Genomic DNA, 21,824 nt, shown 5'->3' with positions numbered 1-21,824 from the left:
CAGAGACACAGGCAGAGACACAGGCAGAGGGAGAAGCAGGCTCCATGCACCGGAAGCCCGACGTGGGATTCGATCCCGGGCCTCCAGGATCGCGCCCTGGGCCAAAGGCAGGCGCTAAACCGCTGCGCCACCCAGGGATCCCCGAACAATGTAATTTATAAGAAATTATTCTAGTTCTTAAGTTGGAAGGCGGGCTTACAGGTATTCTCTTAATATTATGCTTTATAATTGCACATAATCAATTTCACGTAATCTTCTGTATTATCAAGTAATATACTAAAGTTGAGAAAAGAAAAATAGGGGATCCCTGGGTGGCTCAGCGGTTTAGCCCCACCTTCAGCCCGGGTGTGATCCTGGAGACCTGGGATCTAGTCCCTGCATGGAGCCTACTTCTCCCTCTGCCTGTGTCTCTGCCTCTCTCTCTGTGTGTCTCTAACGAATAAATTTTAAAAATCTTAAAAAAAAAAAAGAAAAGAAAGAAAAGAAAAGAAAAGAAAAAAGAAAAAAGAAAAGAAAAATAATGCAAGGAAATAAATGAGAGAGCGCAAGTACATGCAACTCTTGGATAACCCTTTCAAGATATTTTACGGTAAAGGGAAGAAGAGAAATGGGGCAGCAGCTGGAAGAAAAAGTGGCATGAAGAAAAACGGCTTTTTTTGATAAAAGAAATAATAGTTTGGGCCCCTGCCCGGCTCAGTCTGTAGAACATGTGACTCTTGATTTTGGGGTCATGAGTTCAAGCCCCATTAGAAAAAAAAAGAAAGAAAGAAAAAAAAGAAAGAAAAGAAAGAAAAGAAAGAAAATAGCCCAGTTATACATACTGATATATGATTACAAATATTATCAAATATTACCAATTCTCAAAATAACCCAATAAAATGTATCTGTACTTTAAGATGAAGAACTCAAGGACAGAGAGACCCTAAGAAATTTGCAACTAGGCACACAGCTAATAATTAACAAAAGCCACAATTAAATTCAGATCTAACTCCGTATTTCACTATTTCTATAGAATACAATGCTGCCTTCCTTCATTTAACCTTAATTTAATGCCTAACAGTAGTTTAATTACATTTATTAGGATATATATATTTTTTAGTATCTACTAGATAGGCTTAGGAAACTGTTATCAGGTATTCTGGAGGATAAAAACTGAATGATGCTACCTTTTACAGAATATATACTCCAGTGAAGATAAGACCATCACCTAAATTATTCCAAAGCAATGCAAAATTATATAAATTATCCTATATGAAATACAGAATATTATAGAGACTTTGGGGGGAAAAAAAAGTCTTCTTGAGGGCTGGGAGGTAAAGGAATTAGGAGAAGCTTTATAGAGAAGGTAACATTTCATTTTTTTTTTTTTAAGATTTTATTTATTTATTCATGATAGTCACACAGAGAGAGAGAGGCAGAGACACAGGCAGAGGGAGAAGCAGGCTCCATGCACCGGGAGCCCGACGTGGGATTCGATCCCGGGTCTCCAGGATCACGCTCTGGGCCAAAGGCAGGTGCCAAACCGCTGCGCCACCCAGGGATCCCGAAAAGGTAACATTTCAGCTGAAGTTGAGGGATAGATGGGGTTTTGAAAGACAGTTCTGTGAGCTACAGACAGCCACAACCATGCCTTACCCCCAGGGCCTAGCATGGTGGAGCTGTTTATGAATGTGGGTGGAGGGAACAAACCAACAGAAAGGCTATTCCAAAAGGAAGGGACAGCAAAAACAACAAAGGATCAGAGAGGCTGAATACTTGAGGCACAAAAAAAATGAAAGGATCGAAGAGAACAAGAAGAATAGGAACATATATATTTGGAAAATAAGTATAAAGTAACACAGGTAATTCTCTTTACATTTGGCTCCCATAGCTCCCATCTTTAAAAAAATTCTCTGGGGACGCCTGGGTGGCTCAGCAGTTGAGCATCTGCCTTTGGCCCAGGGCATGATCCTAAAGTCTCAGGATGAGACCCACATCGAGCTCCCTTCCATGAAGCCTACCTCCCTCTCTGCCTATGTCTCTGCCTCTGTGTGTGTGTGTTTCTCATGAATATATAAAGAAAATCATAAAAAAATAAAAATAAAAAAGTTCTCTCAATATTACCCCTATCTTCTTTCTGCTTTTATCTCATTTCTCTGTTCCCTATCTTTTTAAAATAACAACTTTATTGATATGTAACTTACATACCATGTAATCAACCCACCTGAAGTATACATTCAATGGTACTTAGATCACAGTTTCACAGCCATCACAATTAATTTTAGAACATTTTCACTATCCCCCCCCCAAAAAAAACCCAATACCCATTACCCATTACCCAGTCACTCCTCATTTTCCCCAACCATCCCCATCCCCTCTAGATGTAGACAACCATTAATCTACTTTCTGTCTCCATAGATTGGCCTATTCTGGACATTTCATATAAATGGAAGCATAAAATACGTGGGCTTCATTAATGGCATCTTTGACCTAGCATAACATTTTTCAAGGTTCATCCATCTTGTACAATGCATCAGTACTGGGATCCCTGGGTGGCGCAGCGGTTTGGTGCCTGCCTTTGGCCCAGGGCCCGATCCTGGAGACCCGGGATCGAATCCCACGTCGGGCTCCCGGTGCATGGAGCCTGCTTCTCCCTCTGCCTGTGTCTCTGCCTCTCTCTCTCTCTCTCTCTCTGTGTGACTATCATAAATAAGTAAAAATTTTTAAAAAATGTATCAGTACTCTTTCTTACTGATGAATAAAATTCCAAAACTTCCGCTGTATGGGTACATACAATATTTTATTTATCCATTCATCAGTTGGTGGATATCTGGGTGGTTTCCACTTTTTGGTTATTATGAATAATGGTGCGATAAACACCGGTGCACAAGTTTTTGTATGGACATGTTTTAATTCCTCTTGGGTATATACCTAGGACAGTGTTTAACCCTTTTTTTAAAGATTTTTTATTTATTTATATTAGACAGAGAGAGAGCGGGGTGAGGGGGCGGCAGCAGAGGGACAAGAAGACTCCCCACTGAGCCAGAAGCCCACCACCATGCTGGATCCCAGGACTCCAAGACCATGATCTAAACCGAAGTCAGAAGCCTAATGGACTGAGCCATTCAGACGCCCTGTCTGCGTTTAATCTTTTAAAGAACTGCCAAACTTCCAAAGCAGTTGCACCATTTTACATTCCCACAGTGTATGAAGAGTCCAATTACTCCAGGTTATTATTACCTGTCTTTTTGATTACAGCCATCCTAGGGGGTGTGAAGTGGTATCTCATTGTAGTTTTGATTTGCATTTCCTTGATGGCTAATGACGCTGAGCACCTTTTTCATGGCTATTTGTAGATCTTCTTTGAAGAAATATTTAATCATATCTTCTGCCCATTTTTAATTGGGTTCTGCTCCCCATGTTAAAGTTTTTTTTTTTTTTTTCCATTTAAAAGTAGTCATTGGGGATCCCTGGGTGGCTCAGCAGTTTAGCCCCTGCCTTCAGCCCAGGGCGTGATCCTGGAGTCCCGGGATCAAGTCCCACATGGGGCTCCCTGCATGGAGCCTGCTTCTCCCTCTGCCTGTGTCTCTGCCTCTTTCTCTCACATCTCTGTGTTTCTCACGAATAAATAAATAAAATATTTTAAAAAATAAAAAATTAAAAAATAAAAGTAGTCATTTAGGGGATCCTTGGGTGGCTCAGCAGTTTGGCGCCTGCCTTTGGCCCAGGGCGTGATCCTGGAGTCCCGGGATCAAGTCCCACATGGGGCTCCCTGCATGGAGCCTACTTCTCCCTCTGCCTGTGTCTCTGCCTCTTTCTCTCACATCTCTGTGTTTCTCACGAATAAATAAATAAAATATTTTAAAAAATAAAAAATTAAAAAATAAAAGTAGTCATTTAGGGGATCCTTGGGTGGCTCAGCAGTTTGGCGCCTGCCTTTGGCCCAGGGCATGATCCTGGAGTCCCTGGATTGAGTCCCGCATCGAGCTCCCTGCATGGAGCCTGCTTCTCCCTCTGCCTGTGTCTCTGCCTCTCTCTCTCTCTCTCTCTTTCTGTCTCTCCATGAATAAATACATAACATCTTAAAAAAAAAATGAAAGTAGTCATTTATTAACTGACCAGATTAGAAAAATAATCATGGTAGATACCTTAGTTCATCCTTCTAATAAGCCTATTGATCTGGTCTACCCTGTTGCTAGCATCTCCACCTTCTACAAAATGGGTGCTTTTTTCTTCATTCCCCTGTATGCAGAAGATAATTTGCAGGGTCATAAAAAATTGTTTGCTTCTTTGAAACATTTTCCAACAGTACAGATCTCGTGAATCAGATCCTTCATGCAGATGATGCCATATTTACCAAGAGATGGGGCAATCAGTGTGTTATCTGTCAGGGCAATTCGCTTCTTGTTGATCTTGCCATAACAACGCTTGTAGATCAATTCATTCACTGACTTCAGGTTTGGGTACTCCCATGCTATATATGGTTCCACAATCCTTAGCATGTTAACTGAAGCCTTGTTAAGCTTAACAAAGGTGCCATTGAAGATCTGGCGAAGGCAAAGAAGCTGCAACACCTTTCGAATCTTTGGGCTCACACCACTGATACCTCTGATGCTGATGACAAATGCCAATTTGGGTTCTGCAGACACATAGAAGTTGCCAGCTTTCCTTGCCATCCTCGCCATTCAAATCTCAGTTCTGTATATCTGCCTGTATTCCTTGTGGTAATGCCTATCTTTTTCATAAATAAGCTTCCTCCTTGCCTTTCAAAGCATCGTTGGGGCAAACTTTTTTCTCAGATGCTTGATCTTCAACTCTATGGAATTCCTTATAGCTTTTTCTTAAGGGTTTCTGGCACAGCAAAGATCTTCTATTTCTTCTTTTTTGCACCCACCGTGGCTCTAGCCAGAAAAGAGGACTCTGCCTTAAAGTTCTTAAAAGATTAGTCTATATACACCATCTATACTTCCATACCTTTTTACAATCATACACTGTTCACTACAACCTCACTTCTGTTCCCCACTCTGAAATTGCTTGTCAAAATTACCAACCACCTCTGCAGTGACAAAAATCAATGAGTACTCTTCAGTCTTCACCTTCAGGGTAAAACTCTATGGTGTGCACATCTGTATTATAATTCCATCCAACCTCTTATTCTAATCTATATTTTATGTCATCCTGTTTCTTTTCTGTTTCCTGTTTCTATTTTTATTATAGCATATTTTCTTATGGAATTAGAAATGCAATAATTCAAGGGTATATCCAGAAAATTACAGGTAAAACATCTGGGTAGAGCGGAATAAAGGAATGGAATCAAGAGGGGGAAGGGGGGGAGATAAGGAAAGTTGGATAGGGGCACCTGGGTGGCTCAGTCGGTTAAATGTCCTATTCTCAGTTTCAGCTCAGGTCTTGATCTCAGGGTGTGAGTTCAAGCCCTACATTAAGTGCCATGCTGGGCATGGAGCCTACTTAAAAGAATTTTTTTTTGGAGGGGGCAGCCCAGGTGGCTCAGCGGTTTAGCGCCACATTCAGCCCAGGACCTGATCCTGGAGACCCGGGATCAAGTCCCGCAACAGACTCCCTGCATGGAGTCTGCTTCTCCCTCTGCCTGTGTCTCTGCCTCTCTCTCTCTCTCTCTCTCTCTCTTTCTCTTTCTGTCTCTCATGAATAAATAAATAAAATCTTAAAAAATGTTTTTAATAAAAAAAAGGAAAGGCTGGATAAATAGTGAGTATTGGGCTAGGACATGGGCTTTGTTTAGCAGGTAATATATAGCCATTAAAGGTTTTTTTTTTTTTTTTCATTAAAGGTTTTCATATAAGAAATGCTCAGCACTAGACTGCTGGGATGTTGGAAGACTGCTCTAGCAGCAAATATAAAGTTACTGGCAGGGGGTGCAGTCAATTAAGCGACTGACTTGTTTTCGGCTCAGGTCATAAGCTCAAGGTAGTAAGATCCAGCCTCATGTAAGCAGAGTCTGCTTGTCCCTCTCCCTCTGCTCCTCCCCCTGCTCTGTGTTCACTACCTTGCACGGTCTTGCTCATAAATAAATTAAAAATCTTTTTAAAAAATCCTTTAAAGTTATTTAGGGGCCAGGGGTAAGGGGAAGAGAACTAGGAGGCAAGGAGTCATGTGGGATACTACTATTAAAGTAAAGATACTATTAACATAAAAAAAATAATCAGTAATGAGTACATAAATTAGTATAGTAGGGCTCAAAAGGGAAAGGAGGGATCAAAGGAAAGATATCACCACTAAACTTTAACCATCTAAGTCAACTTTATTACGGATAACAGAATAGCTGCCCCAGTCAAGAACTAAGAGTTCTTAGTCCTCAGTTCTAATAAGTTTGACTTGATGAAAACTAGTTGAAAAATATAGCAAGCATGCAAAAAATCATCCTTCCCTGTTTAAGTATAAGCAATTATAGCATTGCTTCCCACTTTCTTCTCTCCTAAGTAAATACTTAAACTTTCAGGTAACTCCTGCTTCTCAAAAAGTGAAGATCTGACACTGCCCAACAGTCAGTTCTACTCTCTTCCTCCCCCGCCCCACACTGATCTTCAATACATTAAGATCCAGAGGAAACAGAAATTTATGCAAAATAGGTTAGGCAAGGCAAATTATCCCAAGTTAAACAAAATCTCCTTTCTTTTTTTTTTCCACAGGAAATACTTGTTGATGCTCTGAGGAGTTAAATTATAATAACACATGCCAGGAAGATGATGTCAGGGAAGGAGTGGTTAGACCCTTTACAAGTCTGAGATTCCTTTAGTTCCAAACATTTCCTCTTTCAGTCTCACCTATACTCAAATCTCTCTACAGAGGCACTTTCAAACACTGAAGAAAGTGTTGAGACCCTAGAACTCTGGTCCTTTTACTTTTTTTTTTTTAATGAACCAAAGAGTAATTGAAGGCCATTAAAATAGATGTTTTTAAAACATGTGCTACATTATTTTGCAGGAACAGTCTTTGAAATCTACGTTCCCCTTTTCTCTATTTTAATGCCAAGAAAAGAATGGATATTCAACACTAAATCCTGAGAAAGAATCTGCCTTTATTAGGAATTATACATTCGGAAAAAAAAAGGAATTATACATTCGTTTATTATATTCCTATATTCACCACAGCAAAAACAGTAAAAAAATGATGTCACGGACTCCTCAGGTAACAACTTCCCTGACAAGTGAAGTATACAAATATGCTTCAAAATAAAACAATTCTACTGTTTAAAGTCAAGTAAATAAAATTAATACACTTTCAAAGAAGTTACAACACTGGTGTACAAATAGCTCTTCTGAGCTCACTGGCAATTATTTCTACTCCACAAGCTAGAAGTGATGACTACAGTAAATTGTGATATAAAAATTCTCCTTCATGACGCAACTGGGTGGCTCAGTGGTTGAGTGTCTGCCTTTTGGCTCAGGTTATGATCATGGGGTCCTAGGAGTGATCATGGGGTTCTAGGATTGAGTTCTGCATCAGGCTCCCTGTGGGAAGCCTGCTTCTCTCTCTGCCTATGTCTCTGCCTCTCTCTGTGTCTCTCATAAATAAATAAATAAATAAATAAATAAATAAATAAATAAATAAATAAAATCTTAAAAAAAAAAATCTCCTTCAAGAAAGCAGATCTCCACAAATTTTTATACCTAGATTTTTGTATAACATAATGATAGTCAATCAAAGCAGCTATTTAGAATTTGTATTTTTCAAAAGTTTAAATTTTGATTGTTCTTTCAGTTTTTTAAATATTTTGGACAGGTCCAAGAACTTTATTACACAGACTTGATATACTTGAGAAACTGAGTTCTTAATAGAAATCGCAAATAAGCCAATGTCAAAATTAAAACTTAACCTGTTATAGAATAGTAGGATATATAGCCAAATTGCTACCAGTTTAATTTACTTGAGGGGTGGGATTTGGGCAAGAACTTTAGGACATGAAAGGAAGACTTAACTTTTTATTTTATATACCTCTTTAGACTTATTTTTTTTTTTTTTAGTGGGTATGTCTTAAATTTATTACTAAAAACAAAAGTTATTCTAAAAACATAACCTTGAGGGTAAGTTAAGCAGCTGACTCTTGATTTTGGTTCAGTTCATGATCTCAGAGTTCTGGGATGGAGCCCTGCCATGGGCTCTGCGCTTAGCAGAGAGTCCACTTGAGACTTGTTCTCCCTCTTACTCTGCCCCTCCCCTTGCTCTCTCTCTCTAAAATAAATAAAATCTTTGTTTTTAATATGAAAAATGTAACCTTGAATATAAAAATTTACAAATTACATGAACAAATCCATCTACACCCTCTTCCTAAAAAAGAAACACATAAAGCATTACAGGTCAACACAATGTAGTAATGCTTTAAATATACCCAATATTCACCAGTCTATACACACACACAAAGGAATCATCTATACAAAGTGATGTCATCAGGGCACCTGGGTAGCTCAGTAGTTAAGCAACTGCCTTTGGCTCAGGGCATTATTCCGGGGTCCTGGGATCGAGTGCCACATCAGGCTCCTCGCAGGGAACCTGCTTCTCCCTCTGCCTAAGTCTCTGCCTATATCTCTGCCTCTCTCATGAATAAATTAAAAAAAAACTAAACTAAACTAAACTAAATAACCTCAAAGTGATGACATCATAACAGTGACCTGTAAGAACCCACACAATTATTCTTCATTGCTTCTCAAACTTTTAAGTTATCAGAAGAAATATGAGATTTGAATCCAAGTCCACAATTATAACTCTTTGTTTGTCCCCTATGGTATCCCGGATTTAGAAGCTGGTTAAATGTTTCCTATACTACAAGATGGAAAGGGAGTAAAGACAGCTATGAGAAGATTTTAGATGAATCCCCTAGGAGGAAAAAAACTAACTTCTGGAATTCTTTTTACTTTATTTTAATGGGTCTGGGTAACATGAGAGACTTGGAGAAAAAAAATTAAGGAAAGTTTCATACAGTACTACATAAATTTGAAAGGAATATACATGAAATATTATTCTACCAAAATTATATATTCATATGTAATTCATATGTATATTATTGATAACCAACAAACATATATGGACCCACATTTCTTAAGGATATAAACAGAATGAATACCATTATAAATTGACATTAAGGGATGCCTGGGTGGCTCAGCAGTTTGGTGCCTGCCTTCGGCCCAGGGGGTGATCCTGGAGAACCCAGATCGAGTTCCACATCAGGCTCCCTGCATGGAACCTGCTTCTCTCTCTCTGCCTCTCTCTCTGCCTGTGTCTGCCTCTCTCTCTGTATCTCTCATTAATAAATAAATAAAATCTTTAAAAAATAAAAATAAAAAAATAAATTGACATGAAGTGTTTTGGATCTAAACATTTACCCAATGCCCTGATCAGATACTCTGTTTAAATTATCTATAACAATATCTTTAGATATATGAGAAAAGTAGCAGAATTCTCCACACCTTCCTATACTCCATCAGATGGACAAAAGATCCCTATACATCTATTACATCTTTTTTCTTCAAAAAACAGCTGAATGCCAAGACAGAGGGTAAAGGGTCTTTCTCCTACAGCATGAAGTTCCTCCTAATCAGCACCGTGTGTCCTGAAATGCCAAGAAACTGCCAAGGATATTCCCTACTGAATGTGGGCATCACTGTCCACCTCTCCTCATTAGACTCCCCATGCGCCCAAGCGTATCACAATTCTCTGGCAATGGTGGGTTAATCACAGAGACTGCAAGGATCCCTTCAGAGCCTGGCTATCAGCAGAGGTCCAAGCACCAGCTCAGCAGCAGAACCCAAAGAATCACAGAACTTTCTGCCTTAATCCCAAGGTCTGTTCTTGTCTTGGGACTCCTTCCCTACAGACTGGGTGAAGTGGGGGTCTCTTCCTAGTCTAGAAGCGTATACCCAGTTCTTGATCAAGCTGTTGTGATTTCACTGACTACATATTTCAGCTACTTACCTGATAATGCTGGTAGAGTTAGGGCTACCAGTTAGGGCTAGAAAGGAAGTGGGGCAGCAATAGAAACAGTTTTTCAAAAATATAAAAATAACCTTGGAGGGTGTGGGCAGGGGGCCTGGGTTTGAGATGACATATTATTCCAGGGTAGATGGGGTATATCAGCAGGAAGTCAAACTAACTTCATTTCACAAAGATACAAACTTACAAACTTGATTTGTTTTAATCCCCCTGCCTTTTCAGTCCTCACACACATGGACTGTAAACTGCTGGAACTCCAAAGCCAGGTGAGAAAAGATGCCGAAAGAAGTGGTGGAAAAGGGAGAGGTGCTGAGTGGAGAGAGGAATTCTGATCCCCTCTAACGAAGAATGTTAAAGCCAAGGGCACTCCCCGATCCCCAGGAAAGGAAGGAGCTGGATTCCAAAAAAGCACTTTTCCCTACCTTCTTGTTGTTCTTGTTATAGCCAAAAGTCGAAATCCCAGGCCTGGAAGTCACTGATAGCAGCATTTTCTCTTTAATGTAAGGGAGCTGAGAAAGAGAAGAGGGAGAGGGACAGGGAGGGGGAAGGGAGGGGGAAAGAAAAAATGAGAGGGAAAAGGGAGGGGGAGGAGAAAGGGGGAGAAAAGGAGCAGGAGGGAGAAGGGTGGGGGGGGGGCGGGTAGAGAAGGAGCTAGGGCTGCTTGTTTACGTCACTGAGAGAAGTTAACCAAGAGTCTGAATAAGGTACTTCCACTGGGTCCTAATGCCCAAGATGTTATTTTATTTTTCACAGTCTTGGTAGCTAAAGCAAAAAGAAAAGTTCTTAGGTCTACTCCTCTCAATTCCATTCCTTTTCCAATAAGAACAAGTTCTGATTCTCCTGAAAACACACCGAGGATTTTTTTTTCCTTAGAGCTATAAGATTTAGAAGAAGCTTTCAAGTTTGATTTTAAAGGGGCCACTAGGACGCACTGCCTCAGAGAATATGTGAAGCCAACTAATTACATTGAGAAAGAATATGTGAGATGCATTCAGGACTTTCCCCACACTTTATACTTACAGTGATCATAATGCCTGAAGAAGGAATAAACAGAAGAGCTCACCAAAGAGCAGAGACAGAATATAGGAAGTAACTAGTTTCAGATCCCTGGATAGTTCTATTCCTCTTGGGTCACACTGATGGGCTAATGCCTCTCACTCCTTTTCAGATTCCCCCAGGCATGATTTCATACTTATGAAGGAAATATCAAACTGGACCAGGTCATGAAATTTGGTGTCTAGTGGTTTCTTTTCTTTTCCCTCTGCTTTACGGAGATAAAACTGCCTACCTAGCAATTTTTTCAACAATTGTAAGCTATCCTGTTTGACTCTTTATTCCACCATTTTCTAGTCTTCAAGGTCCATGAAGCTGAAACAATTAAGAGTTACTCACCAGGGATCCCTGGGTGGCGCAGCAGTTTGGCCCCTGCCTTTGGCAAGGGCGTGATCCTGGAGACCCCGATCGAATCCCACATCAGGCTCCCGGTGCATGGAGCCTGCTTCTCCCTCTGCCTATGTCTCTGCCTCTCTCTCTCTCTCTCTCTCTGTGACTATCATAAATAAATAAAAATTTAAAAAAGAAAAAAAAAAAGAGTCACTCACCAAATCTGGAATTTACGCCCAAACTGAAGTTCACAGAGTTGGAATGTTTGCTTCAAGTTGTCTCTCAGCTGTGGGAAAAAAATAATTTTTAAAAAGCATATGCTTCATAGAGAAGAAAATACAAAGTTCTGAGAGAAGAAGAACCTAACACAGTTGAGACAACACTCACCTCTAAAGTTTCAAAGTAATGTCCTGTGAAGGAGACTTAATAAGAAATTTGTAGGAAACTAAAAAATTCAAGAATGAACCCAGTAATTTCCTACCAATCCAAATGAAACAGGGATGTAAAATCAAAGCCTTCAAATCCCTTCTTCAGGTCACCTTGTGCCATCATAGATATTCTCTTAAAACATAAATTAACCCTGTTTGCTTTGCCACAGCAAACATTAAGCCCAAACCCTCCCTTAAATGAAGTCCCAGTCTCTATTCCAGTTTTCTGGTCACCTTTTTGCTATGATAATGGGACAGACAGCACTAACCATGGGCAGAGTAAACACACACACACCACATACCACCCCCAATCTCTAACTTTCATTTCCAATAGGACAGGAAGTGCCTGCTCAGTTCAAGGGACACAGGAAGGGTGGGAACAGCCTCATTGTGGGAACTGCAACAGAGACTGAAGAACAGCAGCCAAATGTAATAAATAAAATACTAAAGGCATCTCTCAGTGCTACCATATTTTTTTAAGTCCTTTTTCTGCCCTCAGAGATTCTCATTCATTATATGCCAAGTTATCCTTGCCATTTAAAAGGCCCTGGGGTCCCTGGGTGGCGCAGCAGTTTGGCACCTGCCTTTGGCCCAGGGCGCAATCCTGGGGACCCAGGATCAAGTCCCACATCGGGCTCCCGGTGCATGGAGCCTGCTTCTCCCTTTGCCTGTGTCTCTGCCCCTCTCTCTCTCTCTCTCTCTCTCTCTCTCTGTGTGACTATCATAAATAAATAAAAATTTTAAAAAAATAAATAAATAAAAAATAAAAGGCCCTTAGCTGATTTTTTTCTCTCTTAGCCTAACAATGGGAAACAAAAACTTTAATCTCTAAAACCTGATTTATAACGGGATTTATGTCAGTCAACCTATTTTAATTTTTTAAAAATTGTAACATTCTCCATGTGCTTTATTTTCCTACTTTAATCCTTAATGCTCAGTGATATTTTAGAATTTAAAATAGTTAGGGATGCCTGAATGGCACATTCAGCTAAGTAAGTGCCCAACTCTTGGTTTTGGCCAGCTCATGATTTCAGGGTCATGGGCTCCCCTGCATGGGGCTCTGAGCTCAATGTGGAATCCAGTCGCGACCCTCTCCCTCTCCCTCTGCCACTCATGCACTCTGTCTCTCAAATAAAATAAATAAATTTTAAAGAAAAAAAGAATTTAAAATAGTTAAATCCATGATTTTTAGAGATAGACAAACATGAGTTCAAATGCTGACACCATTATTACTTATTACTTATGTGACTTTATGCCAAGGTACTTAACATCTCTAATTCACTCATTTGCAAAATGGAAATAATACCTACTTCATTAGCCTTTGGAATCAAATCTAAGTTCTAGTTCAGTCCTGTCACAAACTGAATGACACAGAAAATTATCTCACACATCTGAATCTTTTCTCATCTATAAAACATGGTAAAAAAATAATATCTACTTCCTAAAATTGTAGGGAAATAAAATAAAACAGATAAAGCCTTAGAAAAGAAAAAAAAATAAAACAAAGCTTTAGGAAAGTCTTTGGCATTTGGTAAACACTCAATAGATATGAACTCCATTTTGATTAATTACTATCTCCCAGTGTGAATCCCCGTGGGTACTGTATAATCCGGATTGGATGAGCTGAAGCAAACATTTCAAAAACTAGTATTTTAATTACATTCCAAAGTTTATACTAGAACTAGGCAAGCTAAACTTTATTTCTTTTTTATTTTTTATTTATTTATTTATTTATTAATGTGAGACACACACGGAGAGGGAGAGACAGAGACAGAGACACAGGCAGAGGGAGAAGCAGGCTCCACGCAGGGAGCCTGATGTGGGACTCAATCCCGGATCTCCAGGACCACACCCCAGGCTGCAGGCAGTGCTAAACCTCTGCCCCAAGCTAAACTTTATAGCTGGAAATACTAGATAAGAAGTTTCAGGAATCACCCATCCAGTTTCTTTTCTCTATATTCTATAAGCAAACAATCTGATCATTCAGAAAATCTTTTTTTTTTTTTTTTTTCAGAAATTCTTATCTTTTATCTGGAAATTGGTGGAACAGGGACACCTGGGTGGCTCAGTGGTTGAGCATCTGCCTTCATGCTCAGGGTATGATCCCAGGATCCTGGGATCAAGTCCCACATCCAGCTCCCAGTAAGGAGCCTGCTTCTCCCTCTGCCTCTGCCTATGTCTCTGCCTCTGTGTGTGTGTGTCTCTCATGAATAAATAATAAAACAAAAATTAAAAAAGGAGAAAGAAGAAGGAAGGAGAAGAAAGAAAGAAAGGAAGAAAGAAAGAAAGAAAGAAAAAGAAAGAAAGAAGGAGAAGAAAGAAGAAAGAAGAAAGAAGAAAGAAGGAAGAAGAAGAAGAAGAAGAAGAAGAAGAAGAAGAAGAAGAAGAAGAAGAAAAGAAAAAAGAAGAAAGAAGAAGAATTGGGACACCTGGGTGGCTCAGCTGTTGAGCGTCTGTCTTCGGCTCAGAGCGTGATCCCAGGATCCAGGATCCAGTCCCACATTAGGCTCCTTGCCAGAAGCCTGCCTTTCCCTTTGCCTGTGTCTCTTCCCGCCCCCCCCCCCCCCCCCCCCCGCTCTCTTTCTCAGGAATAAATAAATAAAATCTTAAAAAAAAAAAAATGGAAATTGGTGGAACATCTCTTATCTCTAGAAAAAGAGTAAACAAAACAATACAGAATCAAAGCTCACTAGGTTGGACACCCCAGCTCCCATTTCTCTAGAGTCCTACTACTCTAAGAAATAGAAATAGATCTAGAAAAAAAAGAGAAAAAGAGATTTTCATAAATCCTAAGAATTTTTTTAAGATTTTATTTATTTATTCATGAGAGACACAGGCAGAGGGAGAAGCAGGCTCCATGCAGGGAGCCCAATGCAGGACTCGATCCCAGGACCAGGGTCAAAGGCAGACGTTCAACCACTGAGCCACCCAGGCGTCCCTGAATCCTAAGATTTTTTTTTTTAAGATTTTATTTATTTATTCACAGAGACACAGAGAGGCAGAGGCACAGGGAGAACCAGGCATCATACAGAGAGCCTGGCGTGGGACTCGATCCAGGGTCTCCAGGATCACGCCCTGGGCTGCAGGTGGCACTAAACCGCTGTGCCACTGGGGCTGCCCCGAATCCTAAGATTTAATAACACTTCTCTTCTCTAAAAGTAGACAGTACATAAGGAAATTGGGAGATGGTGGCCGAGTAGGAGGACCCTAGGCTTGCTCATTCCACAAATACAACTAGGTAATTATCAAATCATCTTGAGTACCCCAGAAACTGACCTGAAGACTGGAAGAATAAGCTCCATTACTAAAGGTAGAGAAGAGGCCACATTGAAGAAGCCAAAAAGAAAAAAAAAAAAAAAGAATTACACTGACATATATTTAGTAATCATAAAAATTCTCAAAAATAGGGCAGCCCCGGTGGCTCAGCCTTCGTCCTCTTCTCTTCTGCCTCTCTCTCTAGGTCTTTCATAAATAAATAAAATTATTATTTTTTAATTCTCAAAAATTAAATAGAAACTAAATCCAAATGGATTTCATGTTCGTGTGATCTGGGAAAATATTATGAATTCTAATAAATTTAAAGATACTGATTTTTTTTAAGACGTTGATTTTCTTTAAAGATTTTATTTATTTATTCGTGAAAGACACAAAGAAGGAGAGAGGGAGAGACACAGGCAGAGGGAGAAACAGGCTTCCTGCAGCGAGCCCAACCTGGGACTGGATCCCAGGACCCTGGAATCACACCCTGAGCCAAAGGCAGAGGCTCAACCGCTGAGCCACCCAGGAGTCCCAAGATACTGATTTAATTAAGGTTTTTGGGGATGCCTGGCTGCCTCAGTTGTAAAGCACATGACTCTTGGTCTTGGAGTTATGAGTTCAAGCCCCATGTTGGGTATAGATTACTTAAAATATATATTTTAAAAGTTTTTTAAAAAGATTTATTTATTTGAGAGAGACAGAGACAGAGAGAGCGAGAGAGAGCATGCACATGCACAAGCAGAGGGAATAGGAGGCAGAGGGAGAGGGAGAAGCAGACTCCCTGCCAAGCAGGGAGCCAGATGCAGGGCTCAACCCCTGGACCCAAACCGAAGGCAGATGCTTAACAGAGTGAGCCACCCTGGCGCCTCTAAAAAAATTGTCTTAATTTTAAAAATAAAAATGTTAAAATAGAGTTTTCAGTCTTAAAACTTTGGAGTTATCAGCTTTAAAATTAAAACTTTTAGGGTTCACCCTGGGATTGAGCCCCATGTCAGGTTCCCTACTCAGCGGGAAGCCTGCTTCTCCCTCTCCTCCCTGCTCGTGCTCTCTCTCTCTCCCTCTCAAATATATAAATAAAATATTAAAAATAAATAAATAAAACCTTTATTTTTCCTGTGCTAATAAAATAAAGTAGGGTTACTTGTCTAGCTTAGTCAGTAGAGCATGCAATTCTTGATCTCAGAGTTGTAAGTTCAAACTCCACATTGGGTATAAAGATTACTTAAAAATAAAATCTTTAAAAAATATAAAAATAAAGTAGAGTCTATCATATAGAAGGGAGATAAAGAAGAATCCAGTTAAATAAATTTTATTTTATGTGAGCTAACACAAAACCTAGGTTTTTATAGTCTGTCTAATAAGTTCAGGGCCATAGAAGTAAAATGACCTAGGTTTGTGAACTGATGCTGACAGCTAATTATGTCAAAGAGCACCAACATGACCTCAAACTACGTCCTTTATTCTGGTAAATATATTTTTAAAGGAGGTTATGGAATTTTGTGGAAGTGATAGAGAATGTAATAGAGTTCTATGGTTAGATTCAGGAGACACAGAAGAGGAGGAAGAAATCTATTTCTTCAGTGTGTTTGACATTCATGCCCATCTCCTTTGCCCATTATATTGCCCATATTTTTCTAGATCTAGTCAATGCCTCTCAAATTCTTGATTCTCAAGGGCCCAGCACTCAAGAGTTGTTTTGAGGGGAAAAAGTAAAATAGGAGTTTTTAGAAACTTGTCTTGGAGAGAGACAACTGCACCTCTGATTCAAGATAGTCTGTTTTTTTTTTTTTTTTAATTTCTCCAGAAAAACACTTTTAAATAACTGCCTCAAGTAAAGGAGCTGGGGCTAGATCAACTCTGATTTGTATAATGAAAGATGTTTGCATGCAACTATCAGCCTCTCCACATCACGGTGGAGAACCCAAAAGAATGTATTACCTGCAGATGTGCTAGACCCTAGACAGACATTCAACTGGAGCCAGGCTGATGTAGCACTATGCATATGAAAGCAGTGAGACAGAGACAGTTTGCTAGTGAATTTGGTTCAGAAATCTCAACAAGATATGTTAGGACCAAGGTTGCTACCGGCCCCCCACCCCCAGCTATTAATATTCTCTTGTGGATCATCTTTCCTCCCTTTGATTAACTTTTGTGCCCAAAGACTAGATAATGGAAAGATACCAAAAAGTTGAATTTATTTCATGGTAAAAAAAAATGAGGTAATACTTTAGGAAGAAGAGAAAAAAAGAGTTTATTTAAACATCAGCTTCCTAAAGGAGCTGCGTCAAACAACAAGGAATAGTTTAGCTCCACATCCTTCTGATGTAGGATGGATGCAAAATGGGCTTAAAACTATAAATTGGGGAAGTCTGCCTTCTTAACTCCTTGAGTCCGTCCATTGAAAAACAGGGAAAAAGACAAGTTTGAAGAACTATTTACCTCACACTCTGGATATCAGTGCTTAGAGTACATTCTCTTCTATAGCAACAGATACTTTCAGCCAAAAATTACTGTAAGGAATAGCCTACCAAAATTTTCAAGTAGATTTTTCCTTTGCCAGACACTAAAGAAATACAGGAATCAAATCATCTAAAATCACTGGGCTAGAAAATTAGCATAATGTAGAAACAGACTAGACTGGATTCTATGCATATCCAGAATGGACTACATCGATTATATGGTAATATTATATCCTCTAAATGTGTATTTCCTTTGTATCTGACATATTAATTTTATTTTATTTTATTTTTAAAGATTTATTTTTATTTATTTATGATAGATACACACACACAGAGAGAGAGAGAGAGAGGCAGAGACACAGGCAGAGGGAGAAGCAGGCTCCATGCTGGGAGACCGAGGGGGCGGGGGTACTCCATCCTTGGACTCCAGGATCACGCCCTGGGCCAAAGGCAGGCGCAAAACTGCTGAGCCACAGAGGGATACCCTGTACCTGACACATTAATTTTAGTTGGCCTCAGCTATCCTCAAAATAAATAGCTCAGATGATCCCAGTAGGGACCACAACTGAATTTAACAATTATGTTGCACAAATGAAATGGCTGTTTCTCTAGGTCGAATATGAATATCTTCAAATAGATGAATATTGGCAATTTCAAACAGTTAAATCTAACATCGCACAAACTGTGAGACTGTGAGGATGACAGAGTCAGAATACTAATTAACTGCATAGTTCTTTTCCTTTCTCCTCTCTCATTTTCAGATAAAAAACAAACCTAATGGGATCCCCGGGTGGCGCAGCGGTTTGGCGCCTGCCTTTGGCCCAGGGCGCGATCCTGGAGACCCGGGATCGAATCCCACATCGGGCTCCCGGTGCATGGAGCCTGCTTCTCCCTCTGCCTGTGTCTCTGCCTCTCTCTCTCTCTCTCTCTGTGTGACTATCATAAATAATAAATAAAAATTAAAAAAAAAAAAAAAAACCTAAGAGGGGCCCAGGGTGGCTCAGTTGGTTGAGCTGTTGAGCGTCTCACTCTTGATTTTGGCTCAGGTCGTGATCTCAGGGTCATGGGGTTGAGTCCCACAATGGGCTCTGTGCTCAGTGTGGAGTCTGCCTGGCCTGTCTCTCTCCCTCTGTTCCTCCCTCCTGCTCTCTCTCTCCTCAAATAAATAAAATAAAATCTTAAAAAAAAAAAACAAAAAACCTAAAGAGGTGGACTCACTTGCAAAGGTCATGGCAGTCAAATAAGGGCATAACTGACACCAGACTCCAGACTTTCTGTCTCTCAATTCAAATTCCTTAGTACACCAATCTGATTTGCCTATAAAATTTAAATTTCTGATAGGAGCCCCTGGATGGCTCAGTCTGTGAAGCATGAGACTCTTGATCTCAATCAAGGTCATGAATTCAGGTACCCACATGGGTGTGGAACCTACATTAAAAATTTTTTTATTTTTTTTCATTTTTTTAAATTTTATTTATTCATGAGAGACACACAGAGAGAGAGAGAGAGAGAGAGAGAGAGAGAATGAGAGAGAGAGGCAGAGGGAAAAGCAGGCCTCATGCAGGGAGCCGGACGCAGGACTAGATCCCGGGTCTCCAGGATCACGCCCTGGGCTGAAGGCAGCGCTAAACCGCTGAGCCACCCAGGCTGCCCTAAAAAATTTTTTTAATTAAAAAATAAAATTTCTGATGAATATGTATTTTGGGGTCACAAGTAATAAAAGAATAAGCCTAGGATTCCAGAGGTGAAAGTTCAACTAATTCTCCTCAAACTAGCTCTTTATCTCAAGTAGCAGTGATGAACAATATTTTAGCCTACTATTAAATTGCATAATGGACAATATTTCTGGGAATAAACTTATAATGGAAACAACAAGATTTGTAGAAAACTATAGCCATTGGACAGACACATGAAAAGATGCTCAGTAGCACTCATCATTAGGGAAATGCAAATCAAAATCACCCTGAGATATCACCTTACACCTGTCAGAATGAATAAAATAAAAAATTCAAGAAATAAGTGCTGATGAGGATGTGGAGAAAGGAACTCTCATGCACTGTTCGTGGGAATGCAAACTGGGAGAGTCACTGTGGGAAGAGTATGGAGTCCCTCAAAAAGTTAAAAATAGAACTACCCTACAATCCACTAATTATACTATTGGGTATTTACCCCCAAAATACAAAAGCACTAATTCAAAGGGATTCATACACCCCTGTGTTTATAGCAGCATTATGTACAATAACAAATTATGTAAAAAACGCTGAAAATAGTGTTGACAGTCATGGAATAGTAAGTTAGGAGAGCTAGGAGGTTTTCCTTTATATTCACAATATACATTATTTTCCTCTTATTGCTCATTTTGTACCATTATGCAGTCAGAAAGCCTGAATTTATTTGTGTCTCTCATCTGTGTGCTAGATAAAACTATATTTCCATTACCACATTAAAAAGACACTAAAAAGGTCTGTCATAAATTCATATTCTTATGGCATTTTGTACAAAATTTCAGTAGGATTTAATTCTGCTTGGCTGCCCCATTTCTTGCACCCAGATTGTGAGCTCCTAGGAAGTAGACACCAACTTTACTAACCTTTTTATCTTTAACACCCAAACATAATTTACACTGAAGAATTAGTTGAAAGAATACAATTTTCACTTGCATTTAAGTACCTCCAGTGGGAAAAATGAATTCCCAATGAACATTAAGATAACACTGCCGCCTCCTGGGTAATATAGGTCATGCAACCTTTAGCAAATAAAGAGAAAACAAAACATAGAATTTGTACATAGGTAGGTCAGAAGTTGGAAATTTAAATTGGCCGAGCTCTAACCCCAGCCTCGTCTGGCTAGAAACCCGGTCGCCGCCAAGATGCCGGCTTACCACTCTTCTCTCATGGACCCTGACACCAAACTCATTGGAAACATGGCATTGTTGCCTATCAGAAGTCAATTCAAAGGACCCGCCCCTAGAGAGACAAAAGATACAGATATTGTGGATGAAGCCATTTATTACTTCAAGGCCAATGTCTTCTTCAAAAACTATGAGATTAAGAATGAAGCCGATAGAACCTTGATATATATAACACTCTACATTTCTGAGTGTCTAAAGAAACTCCAAAAGTGTAATTCCAAAAGCCAAGGTGAAAAAGAAATGTATACACCGGGAATCACTAATTTCCCCATTCCTGGAGAGCCTGGTTTTCCACTTAATGCAATTTATGCCAAACCTGCAAACAAACAGGAAGATGAGGTGATGAGGGCCTACTTACAGCAGCTGAGACAAGAGACTGGACTGAGACTTTGTGAGAAAGTTTTTGACCCTCAGAATGATAAGCCAAGCAAGTGGTGGACTTGCTTTGTGAAGAGACAGTTCATGAACAAGAGTCTTTCAGGACCTGGACAGTAAAAGGAGCCTGGGCAGACACTTTCCACAGCCTTGGGCAGCGTTTTACAGCAAGATGTACACAGTTCTTTGCCTTTATTTGATAAAGTTTTATACAGAAGAAAAAAGAGACCGTGTCTTCATTTGAAAAGCTCTTTATCAAGAATTTGGGTGGGGGAAGGAAGAATGGGTTGTTGAAGGATGATTTGAAATTTTCTGCAGTATTAAGCTGGTGCTTAATAAGTAATAATAAAGAAATTTCTAACATTCCATGTCAAAAAAAAAAAAAAGAAGTTGGAAATTTAAACCCAGCTCTACCATTTTCTGTGTTAAACTGGAAAACTGCAATCCTTTTATTTTTTAAAAGAGGTTATTTATTTATTTATTTATTTATTTATTTATTTATGAGATAGAGAGAGAGAGGAGACATAGGCAGAGAGAGAAGCAGGCTCCCTCTGAGGAGCCCGATTCAGGACTCAATCCCAGGACCCCAACCCGAGCCAAAGGCAGACGTTCAATCACTGAGCCACCCAGGCACCCCTCAATACTTTTATTTTTAAGTAATCTCCACACCCAATGTGGAGCTCAAACCTAAACCTTGAGATCAAAAGTCACATGTCCCACCAACAGAGTCAGCCAGGCATCCCGAAATCTCAATCTTTTAAAACATCAGCTTCCCCTTCCACAAAAGGGGCATAGTTTCTCTCAGGAATTATTGTGAGAGCCAAATTGGACAATGATTATAAAACATTTTACAATGCAGTATTTTTTCATATATACATGATATTTACACTGTACTATGCTCTGTGTATCACAAATCCATCTTTTTATCTTCAAATTGAATATTTTGTAAACACAGTAGTTGTCTTAACAAACCCATATTATTCCTTACTACAAATCTAAGTAAATAACCTGCAGCTTGAGAATCTGAGGCAACTCATTAAATTTTAAATGGCTAATGGCAAATTT

At 39.6% G+C, this 21,824-nt stretch overlaps 2 protein-coding genes, 1 long non-coding RNA gene and 1 pseudogene across 14 annotated transcripts in view; 2 read left to right on the top strand and 2 right to left on the bottom strand.

The window, feature by feature from the left end:
• The window catches only part of RBMS2 (RNA binding motif single stranded interacting protein 2), a 91,913-nt gene that overhangs the window by 52,156 nt on the left and 17,933 nt on the right, over positions 1-21,824 (bottom strand). For 2 of the 12 annotated variants that reach the window (XM_038549707.1, XM_038549706.1), the window contains exons 1-2: positions 11,716-12,081; positions 11,547-11,614 (exon numbers count right to left, since the gene is read on the bottom strand). Coding sequence is in view for 6 of the 12 variants with exons in the window: in XM_038549702.1 (XP_038405630.1) it covers positions 10,368-10,433 (66 nt within the window). In the remaining 6 variants the exon portion in view is untranslated. Of the gene's footprint in view, positions 1-10,367; positions 10,455-11,546; positions 11,615-11,715; positions 12,083-21,824 lie in introns of those variants that run through there. The other 10 variants (XM_038549710.1, XM_038549708.1, XM_038549702.1 and 7 more) reach the window with 9 other exon arrangements.
• LOC106559351 (60S ribosomal protein L7-like) lies at positions 4,016-5,411 on the bottom strand. The gene has a single exon (XM_038549714.1). The coding sequence runs from the start codon at positions 4,662-4,664 to the stop codon at positions 4,248-4,250; it is 417 nt and encodes a 138-aa protein (XP_038405642.1). The 5' UTR covers positions 4,665-5,411; the 3' UTR covers positions 4,016-4,247.
• LOC111097577 lies at positions 9,550-11,461 on the top strand. The gene is made up of 3 exons (XR_005365286.1): positions 9,550-9,796; positions 10,168-10,211; positions 11,296-11,461. It is a non-coding gene; the product is annotated as an uncharacterized LOC111097577 (long non-coding RNA).
• LOC100683087 lies at positions 20,294-20,983 on the top strand (annotated as a pseudogene).

The sequence above is a fragment of the Canis lupus genome, chromosome 10 (assembly GCF_011100685.1).
Source record: "Canis lupus familiaris isolate Mischka breed German Shepherd chromosome 10, alternate assembly UU_Cfam_GSD_1.0, whole genome shotgun sequence".
Classification (NCBI taxonomy): domain Eukaryota; kingdom Metazoa; phylum Chordata; class Mammalia; order Carnivora; family Canidae; genus Canis; species Canis lupus.
The sequence above is the reverse complement of the archived record's forward strand: the minus strand, read 5'-3'. Positions and strand labels throughout refer to the sequence as shown.